This window comes from Marmota monax, unplaced genomic scaffold, assembly GCF_021218885.2.
Source record: "Marmota monax isolate L192 unplaced genomic scaffold, Marmota_monax_Labrador192_F-V1.1 WCK01_AAM20220418_F8-fsc00053, whole genome shotgun sequence".
NCBI classification, from domain to species: Eukaryota; Metazoa; Chordata; class Mammalia; order Rodentia; family Sciuridae; genus Marmota; species Marmota monax.
Genome location: NW_026693153.1, coordinates 9,745,638 through 9,756,050, shown reverse-complemented (window position 1 = coordinate 9,756,050; position 10,413 = coordinate 9,745,638). Strand labels below are relative to the sequence as shown.

The window sequence follows — 10,413 nt, the reverse complement described above, 5'->3', positions numbered from 1 at the left end:
CAAATTCGTTAACAGTAATTGAAGCAAAGCCAAATAGGTTGCAGGCTGAATTCGTTCAGGCGGGAAGCAAGAGCCTAGATGGATGGACTGCCTTGGGCTCTCAGGAGGGCGCATTCACCCGGGACTCCCCCAAGCCGTGGCGGGTGACCGCTGAGCCCGGGCTCTGGGCGGTGCCGCGGCAGCTGGCCCCTCCCGGGGGGCGGGGTGCACTGGGAGAGGGCAGGAGGAGGAGCAGCAGCAGCAGCGCGAGGAGCTGCTACGCGGGGAGCGCGTCGCGCCCGCGCTTCTCCAGCCGGGGATGGACTGAGCCGCGCTGGCGACTAGAGCAGAGTCAGTCTTGCCCTCGCCGGGTCCCAAAGCGCCGATCTGGGCTCCAGGCGCAGGGCTCCCGGCACCGCCTCGTCCATTCCCAACAGACGGCCCCCGACCTGCGGACGATCTGGGGAGATGTCCAGTGGCCGGAGGAGGGGCAGCGCCCCCTGGCACAGCTTCTCCCGGTTCTTCGCTCCCCGAAACCCTTCCCGGGACAAGGAAGAGGAAGAGGAGGAGAAGCCTGGGACAAGCCAGCCGCCCGCCCCGGGCGCTGCCAGGTGGGAGCTGCCGGGGGCGTCGGGAGTTCTGCGCGGACTCGCGGGATGGGGCTCCTGGCCTGACCGCCCGCAGCTAGTCGATCTCGGACCGGGTTGCAGTTCGTTCTGTACTTTCTGTTCTTCTTCCTCCATTGCTAAAGTTTCCTCCTTCTGGTCCCGTTCCCAGTGCCTCACTGCTCCCCTTTCCTGGGTTTGTTAAAGCTGGGTGAAGTTCTTGTCCCGCGACCCGGCGCATTCCCCGCGGGCCCAGCCTCACTGCGCGCTGTTCCTTTCCCACCTCCCCCTCCTGGTACGTGATTCTGTTCCGGTTCCACACACGCGTCTGCTCTCCAAGTTCTGTGGCACAAGCGATTTCCCCGGCGTCCTGCCGGCAGTAATGGGAAACACTTGTGAGCCGCGCTGAGCGTTCAGCCCGGGGAACGAGGGCGCGATGCGAAAACCTCTTGTGTGGGAGTTGATGGGACAAAAGTGGAAAAGGTAAAGCTTTGGAGGCGTCACCCTCTCAACTGGCAATTTTTCCATTGTATTTAAATTTTCTCAAAATGATTTTTTAAAGAATCGTAGTGATGAGTTCCCAAGACGTTCTCGAAATAGAAAATCCTTGCTAGTTTTGTTTACCGTGGACTGGATATTTAAATGATGCCGCCCTTCCTTCTTTCAATCTCAGTTCGGAAACATCTGCCTTGAGTTCCTAAATAGATTCCAGAAACCAGGACTGGAGCTAAATAGTTTCCAGCAATTAAAACGTGCCCATTCCCTGTAATCTTTTATTTTATTTTTTTTTTTACCTGCTGTAAAATTTAATTTTTTAAGATGTCTTATTAAAATGTCTGTTCCTGAGTCTTTTCATCCATCCTGAAGAAAGAAGGGGAGATAAAGGAGATATAACTCGTTGTTATAAACTTTTTTTTTCTTTTGAGAGGTGCACCCTGCTTCCCCCTTACTCTAAGACAGCTGGTTATCCAATTTCTTGGAAGGTCCAACTTCAGAGACCTGTATTTACTCCAGACTTCAAAGTGTTGGGCTTCAAAGAAAAATGGATGGAAACAACTGAGGCTGAGCTAGTTCCATTAGTCTTTAGGTATTGTGATGTGATTTTTGTCCTTTGCTTTCCTCAGTTCCTCTACTTGTGAAACATTTTTTATTCTGATCATTTATTATTCAAATACATCATTCTAAGAAAGTGCCAACTATAAGCGACTGGTTATTCTCATGGGAAGTTTCAGCTACAATTGCCCTGACCCTTGAGGGTTTAAAATTCAAAGTTACACAGTGGTTAAAAATAGTTTTGAAGCCTGATAGGTCCTGGCCAGGATGTCAGCCAGGCAGATAGAGTGGTGCTGCCATCACTGGAACACTAATGGCAACTATCTTGGATGATAGTGAACAACTCTTTTGGATGATAGGAAAGCAGTCTTTAAAAGATGTCCCAAGTGGACTCAGCAAAAGTTGGAAACTCGAGAGTCAGTGTTGGAAAGGAGGTAAGCAGGCCAGTTCCAGGTTCATATCAGTTTGTCCTGAAATCCTGCCTGCCTCCCTGGCCTTTGTGTCTTTACTGGGCCTTTCTCCATTCTCCACTATTTTCTGCCTGGAGTTGACCACTCCAGCAGCTAGTTTCTTATCTACTTACAACCTCTCTGTTTTCATCAGCACCAGATAGGCACAGACAGTGGCTTTTTGACAATGAGATCTTTAATTGTGCTTATGTGAACATTAATTTTGTCCTCATCTTTTTTAGAACTCGCCAGATGTTAAGGGGATAATAGATAATCCCTTGTGTGGGTGTTTTACTGTTTTAAATGAGCTGAAACCTTTCTTTTCAAGGATATAAACAAACACAAAGCCTTTATTGAAAGTTTAATGAAACAAATGGAAATGCTTAGTAGTACCCAATGTCCCAGTAACACAACACCCTGGTGTTAACAAGATTGGAAAGGAATTGCAATTTGTCACTATGATGTTCTGAAAGGGAATTTGGGCTGTTTTTTTTTTTTTTTTTTTGTGTGTGTGTGTGGTAGTAAAAGCTTTTAATGTTAATGAGAGCTGGGCTCACTCCCCCCACTCCACCCTACCCCACACACAGTGCTGGAGATTAAACCCAGGGTCTTCTGCATTCTGGATAAGCACTCAACCACTGAGCACTACCTCCAGTCCCTGCGTTTCCCTTTTGTAGTGGTGGTTTTACACATAGAGGAATCAGTTCAATAGACACCATGTGTTAGATATAAGGATGACTGAGAAAATGGGTCTTTTTTCTCAAGGACATGTGAAAAGCTAATACCACTGGAAAATAGTAATACCAATCTATAATGTGCTAGCACTTTACAATTTTTAAAGTACTTTCAGTAATATTACTGAACATGACTTTTGACAAACCTGTATTATGAGAATCTTCATTTTACTGTCTGTGTATGTGTATGTATGTATGTGTCACAACAGGGTTAAAGAGAGTTGCCCCAAATCACTTAAGTACTTTTTGTTCAGTGGACATATATCAAATCCTGTATAGTACCTGCAACTCTAAGGTCCCTTAATAGACATTAAGGATCAAATGTCTGCATTTTGGCTTTTCATTGTACTTGGGATGAAATGCATTCTTTCAAACTGTGTACACAGTCTCCTTTTCTCCACTCCCACATGAATTTTATTATATAGCGTACCCATGTACAAATACAAAAACAAGGCATAAATTTCTCAAGAACAGAATTCTTTAATACCGTCTTAAGAATAGAAATAAAAACTAAGCATTACCATAAAGATCAATTTTACAATATTAACCTGACAGCTCTTTTTTGGCTACCCAAAACATAAATATGTTACACATTGAGACAAACATAAGGTCTTTGGGAAGTTGCCATGACAACTGTTTTGCACCACACCCTGATGTAAGTCTCCGGTTTTTCCCTATTTGAGCCATAGGAAGACTTGTTTTTATGAGGTGTTCATTTGGGATTTACTTGGTGTGAACACATTATTTGTATATTTGAGTTTGCTCTTTTGTTTTTAGTAAAGTTCCAACAGTTACAATGCATTAGCATCAATACTGGTGAACTTGAATTCAAATTTGGGTACTCAGATTGCTTGACTCTACTCATCTTGGATGGTTGACCAAGTCTAAGAAGTGCTTATGTTTCTTTTAGACTTTTTAGAAATGAAAACTGCAATTCATATTTTCACAGGAAACTTTAGAACTCCTGGTGTTCTATGGATAGTGGATTGAGAACCATCACTGCAGTGTTAAGCTCAGTTTATGAGTACACAAGGATAGGACTCATTAGAAGTGATGGGGGACCAATGGGGACATCATGGTAGAATTGATTTTTATTTAAATGGTCTTCAAGAAATTGGTGAGGTTTATATAGATGGAGAACTTAGCTAGGAAGATATAAATAGGTAACAGGTATTACAGGTTGAGAAAAGGCCTGCAGGGTTTTATGACCTGTTAGGCGCTGTGCACATTAGTAAACAAAGTGAAAAAGCAGCCAGAAATTTAGATCCTGAGTTGTCAGGATCTCTAGACAGAGTGTTTGGCTCTTGATTTAGAATTCAGAGACTTTTTGCGAAAAGCCTCTTAAACAGATACTGCTAAGATGTGAAATTTGTATAAATACCTGCCACCTAATTTTAACTGCTTTGAGAAAATGATTGCTTGAATTTCTTTGCTGTGTCATATATGAGGAATCTGTATGATGAACTCCATGCAATGTTTGTAACTCCAGAAGGAAGAGAGGTGTGGGAGAATAACTTTTAACAGGGACTGACTGACACTTAACCCTGGCCTGGGTACTTTTCTTGTAGCATCTCATTTAAGCCAAACACTCAGACTGAAAGGTTAACACTCTCTGGCAACTAAAGAAACTGAGGGTAGGAGAATACTTAGTGGTAGATACTGTCCATATTTGCGTTGTGACAGTTCTTTAAACTGGACTCTCCTGTCCTTTGCAGCACATTTGCCATCCATGGCCTTGCCCACTAATTGCCAGTAGCATCCTCTGGTGATTGGAATAACTCAAAATGCCTCCACCCAGGTGGGTGGGCAGGAGAGTGGTACCAATCCCAGTGGAGAATGATTTACTCCAAAACCTGAGAGGAGTATGTTTCAAGGGTGTGGGTTGAATTTAGGTCCTTTTGGCTCCACAAATCTTTCTTTTTGTCACACCATGCTCTCCACCATCCTTTAGAACTTCAAAACATATTTGAATATATAAGTCAATTGGATCTTCTTCCATTCTTCTGGAATGGGCTACAAAGTGGCCCATTGTAGGTACAGTATATTCTTTTGAATGTTACTTTGAGGGACCTGATACAATGTCACTGATAAGAAGAAGGTAAGTCAGGACTCCTAGATTCAAGGGCAGGGCTGTGTCTTAGTCTTCTTGGAGTCTCTTTTACCTATCTCAAATAAGGAGTGAATCTGTTAATTGGAGCATTAAAGTGTTCACTAATGGTTTTCAGCCAGGGGCTGTACATTCCCTATCCTTAAAGTGGGCATTTAGAAACATGGAGAGAGATTTTTGCTTGTCACCATGGCTTGAGGGTGTTGAATAAATGGGACCAGAATGCTAATTGGCTATATTGTAGAAGACATTTTTGTAGAAACCAACAACAAACATAAATATTGCTCCTCTGACCAACTTCAGAATTGTTGGCCTACAGGTTAAACTGTCAATGTTGACCACACCATCAATTTTTTGAGGAAAGAGAGCTTTCTTTCTTTGCATTTTCATGACAATTGTATGTTTGTTGATTTGAAAGCACTATTGAAAACAGCTGGTATCTAGTTGAATAGAAGATACCTGTGCCACATCAGCAGCTCATACCTGGAGCAGTAAAAGTAACTGGCAAACTCCACAAACATCAGGGGTGTGAATATTTTCAGATTACTGGGCTCCCAGGTTAATTCAAGCCTCAAAATTAGCTCTTGGCAGTGGAATAGAAATATGGACTGTTTTAGGGTGTCAGACCCCCTACTTTTTACAAGTGAGATTTTTATCTCTTGTGTTTAACAGAGTGCCTATCAGATGGCTCATTGGGAGATTATTTCTTGTCCTGGGGATTCCTCAGAAACTAACTCAGTTGTAAAACCTGAGTGTTAGAGTTACAGTTGTTCCATAAATTGGCCTGCAAGGAACTTGTGTCATCAGGACTTCTGACTTCACTGAACCAATTATATTTTTAGCATGTAAAATTCATTACAGTGTTAGGTCCAGTGGCATACACCTGTAATCCCAGTGACTGGGGAGGCTGAGGCAGTAGAATATCAAGTTCAAGGCCAGCCTCAGCAACTTAGCAATGCCCAAAGCAATTTAGTGAGACCGTGTCTCAAAATAAAATATGAAAAGGGCTGGGGATGTGGCTCAGTGGTAAAGTGCCCAGTACAAAAAAAAAAAAAAAAAAAAAAAAAAAAAATTCATCACGGTGAATAATACATAAAAAGGATAATAGCTAATTTTGTAAAGTAAGAGGAAAATTATAATCCTTAAAAGTGAAATATTTCATCTCCTAAATTAAAATGAAATACACTGGAACCCAGTTATACCAGAGATGCTAAATAAAACTATAGTATCGGGAAACTATAGGTTGACATTAAATTTAAAGTAAGGTAAATAGTCCATCTAATTATATGCAGAAAAGAGAGAATCAACATAAAATAACAGTTAAAGAAACACTTCTTAATTTGAGTCTGTTCAGTGCACAAGTAAGAGTGGCTGCTCTGTATCAAATATGGTGCTAAACAGTGGTGATACGAAGATGAGTGAATGACCAAAACTGCATAGAAGAGTTCATAAATTAGTGGTTGAGGTAAACCTATGTACTTCTATTCCTAAGAGAAGCTCATTATGAGCTAAGCATGTTTTCGGTGTATAGGTGTGATTCATTTGGTTTAGCACACATAATGTTTTGTTGTATGTCGTGTATTGTGTATGAATTTTAATTGGGCTTTCAAAATATCTTGTCCCATTATTAACTTTGCCCCTAGTTTGATCAGCATGATTTGCCAAGTCAGAATAATGGGGGAAATGTGGTAGTGACTGCAGCAGTGAGGTGGGTACAACTGCTTTCCCTCTATTCCCCTGGCTCCTCTTGGATTCTGCAGGCTCTGCAAGTTCTAGATGGAGGCAGAGAAGTGCATTCTTTCAGGAAGCAATGTTCCCAGGGAGTGCCAACTCTTACACAAAATGGGTTGATGCTAATGGAGAACAAGTTAAAGTTTTGCAACCAGAAATAATTCATTCTTAATGTTTCCTTGGCAGTTATGACTGGTCAAGTAATGATACAACTCCAGTGGGACGATCCCTCAGTGTTTAACTCTGGGAAGTATTTAATTGGAAGTATCCCAAAGCACTGAAATAGCTATTTGCTTAGACAAAGTTTTTTTTTTTTTTTTTTGGCCTGGCAGTTTATTGATTACAAAATGAAACCACCCTTATTAAGTCCCTATTGAGATTCAAGACTTGTGCTTAGGGATTCAAATATAAATATATAGGTGTCTATACTCACACATATAAAAATAAACATGAATTTATTTAGTTCTTAAAGCAAAATCTTTATTTTACAGATATGTAATTTAATGCTTTGAGAGATTCAGTGACTGATCAAGTCTCACTACTCCAGTGGTAGAGTCAGGAGTCAGCTTCTCCTTTCTGAATTCAAAGCTTACATAATTATGTATGTTTCCTTTGCTTAACTTGAGAAGACCCATAAAAGAAGACTGGCCTTAGAAAATGGTTTTGAATAGGAGTAAAAGACAATGGCTTGCAGCTGGACGTTTGCCCAGATGGACTAGGTCAGTGTTCTGTACAATGAAGAATTTATAGTCCTGTCATTGAGAGAGAGGAAAATAAATGTATACAAATTAAAAATGTGTTCAAAATATTAAGAGTCCCTTAAAAGTGAGAAAGATAAGTTGAAACTATAGCAAGATATGCCACATTATTTGATAACCAAAACTCCAATTTAATGTGTGAAAACTGGAACTCTTAATACACTTTTGATGAGGATGTAATTGATACATACTACTTTGGAGGGACATTTGAGAAGTTCTATCAATGTTACAAATTCACATACTCAGCAGTTCCCTCTAGGAATTCCATTAAGCATCAAGTTTGAAAATGTGCCAAAAGTCATCTATGCAAGTTTAGTACTGTTTTAATAGCAAATAAGAAGAGTAGAATAGATTTCCATCAGTTGATAAACTGCACATTCATATAATGTAATATTACATAGCCATCAAAAAGGAGAAAACTTTGGTTGGGGCTATAGCTCAGTGGCAGAGCACTTGCCTAGCATGTGTGAGGCACTGGGTTCAATCCTCAGCACCACATAAAGATAAACAAATAAAGGCATTCTGTCTATCTAGAACTACCAAAAAATTTTTAAAAGAGAAAAATTTTATTGTGATAAGGAGATATCTCGAAGGTACATTTAAAAAGTTATAAACTATTATGTATAGTATATCTAACTTAAAAAGAAAACATTAGGGGTATGAAATTAATCTTTTACTGTCCTTGTATTCCTATTTTTGGTGCATGGGGAGAAAGGGAAAGTATTGGAAACAAGAGGGACACTTTTCATCTTATACCTTTTCACACTTAAAAGATTATATGAATTAACTATTTTTTGATTTAAGGTCTGGTGAATATTTGTGTATAAAGCAGGAGAGGAAAAAAGAGAATTTATGATTTTGAATGTATAAAGAAGAAGAGAAAATGAGAATTTATGAACTTGAGTTGACAGAATTTTCTCCAAAGAAAGAATGAACTGCATTAACTTGTTCAAGTGAGAAAAACTCGGATGAAGGCTATAAATAAGTAGAAGTAGTGTGTATAATGCAGGGAACTTTGATATTTTACATTTTATACACATATGATTTATACCTAATCTATATTGTGAAACCAAGTGGAATTAACATTTAAAGCCACAAAAGTATCAACTTATTTTTGAGGTCACTTATCATCCACCTTGACCAGGTAGTGGCATTAACCTTTTCAAGTGAGGGGGTTAGCTTTTATTGCTAAGGTCCCTTCCAGCTTTTGCATACGAGCTAAAACTTTTGGGGGGTGGTAGTTGTGTGCACAATATGTCTGAGATTAGGAAGATGTATGTTTTATTAGAAAAGTCACATTGAAAATGCATTTGCTATCTTCTCCAAGTAATGGTAACATTGTGATCAATTGATGTGAAAACTTCACCTATTTAGCAAGAATTAATTTAGTGTCACTTATGCCTGGCAGTTTGCTATACACTGGAATCCAGCAGTGAAGGTGTTACAATGACATCTTTACCTAAATCACTCATGCAGTCTTTTGGAGAAGGCATACATCGCACAAGTCTCTCTCTCTCAAAATAAGGAACAAACGAATAGGGCCTGTAGGAGCATTTAACATGTGTGAACCCATTCTTGAGAATTTCTTCTTAGAGGAAACTCTTTTAATCACATTTAAGCTGTTTCTTATATTTCTAGCCATATGTGTAAATAATGCTTTATTGTTCTTTCTTAATTTTATAAACTTTAGGAAATATATATTGACCTCTGGTATGGTAGGCGAGGACTTCATTGTTACATTCTTCTGTGTCCCTATACTCATCCTGCCAAAATAATTGTTATAATTTGGGAATTAAATAAAAAGGCAATATTCATATTTTTAAAAATATTTTTTTCCAGTAGATGGACACAATACCTTTATTTATTTTATTTTTATCTGGTGCCGAGGATCAAACCCAGTGCCTCACGTGTGCTAAGCAAGTGCTCTACCACTGAGCTACAACTCCAGTTCCAATATTCACATTTTTATGACTGTATAAATATTATTTACTGCTCAACCAGGTTCTATACTAGGATTATGTTCCTTTGTATGGTCTTTATTTTTCCTAGAGTAAGTTACTTTATTTTTTCATTTTCTTACTGCTACTTGTAGGGTACTCAAACACATTTGTAAAACTTTCACTGCTTTCTTTTCCACAGTGATAGATAAACACCTCTCACCCCTTTGTCCTCCAAGACCTTTCTCTCGGCCACTGAGTCTTCTTCTAATTTGTATAATCTAGTAGCTTCTGGGTTGGCTACATTGATCTTTTCTATTTAGCCCTATAATAGAGCCCCCTATTTTTGGATCTCAAGCATTTCTTTCTCCTGGTTAACTTCCCAGTTTTGTGGAGTGTTTCCAAGAAAAACTGCATGTGAGATGAATTTTTTGTCTTTCAATTTCATAATATATATTTTTGTATTTGTTTAAATGATAGTTTTTCTGGGTATAAATTGATAAAATAGAAATTATTCAGAATTCTGAAGTCATGTCAGAATTGTTAATAGCATGAAACCAGAGGCCAGTCTGGTTTCCAGACCTTTTTTTTTTTTTTTTTTTTTTTAATTTATTTACAGTACTGGGAATTGAACCTAGAGGCACTTCACTTCACCACTGAGCTATATTCCCAGTCTTTTTTTTTTTTTTTTAATTGAGATAGGTCTTGCGAAGTTGTAGAGGATGATCTTGAACTTGTGATGCTCCCGCCTCAGCCCCTCAGTCACTGGATTACAGGTGTGTACCACTGAGCCCAGCTTTCAGATCTGTTTCTGTGATTCATTTTTCTCTTTGCAATTTTGAGAATTTTGCAATTTTTGTTTTAATCTGGTCTCTACACATGCATATAATAAATCTTACATAGTGCTGGGTGGTTGGCAGGGTCTTTCTCTTGAGAGATTTATGCCTTACCATTCAAAATAAAGAGGTTTGCTCAGGCTCCCTTGTTTGTGGTCAGCACTTTGTATACTTCTACTATTCTTGGTGTTCCATTGCTTGGAGACTTCTCTTTTAAAAAGTTT

At 39.4% G+C, this 10,413-nt stretch overlaps 1 protein-coding gene across 1 annotated transcript in view; it reads left to right on the top strand.

Moving 5' to 3' along the window:
• Positions 1 to 226: 226 nt before the first annotated feature.
• Crybg3 (crystallin beta-gamma domain containing 3) overlaps positions 227 to 10,413 on the top strand; it is a 119,195-nt gene continuing 109,008 nt past the window's right edge. Inside the window, exon 1 of the mRNA XM_046455286.2 lies at positions 227 to 590. Within this exon, the coding sequence (XP_046311242.1) occupies positions 448 to 590 (143 nt within the window). The 5' untranslated portion in view covers positions 227 to 447. The remainder of the gene's footprint in view (positions 591 to 10,413) is intronic.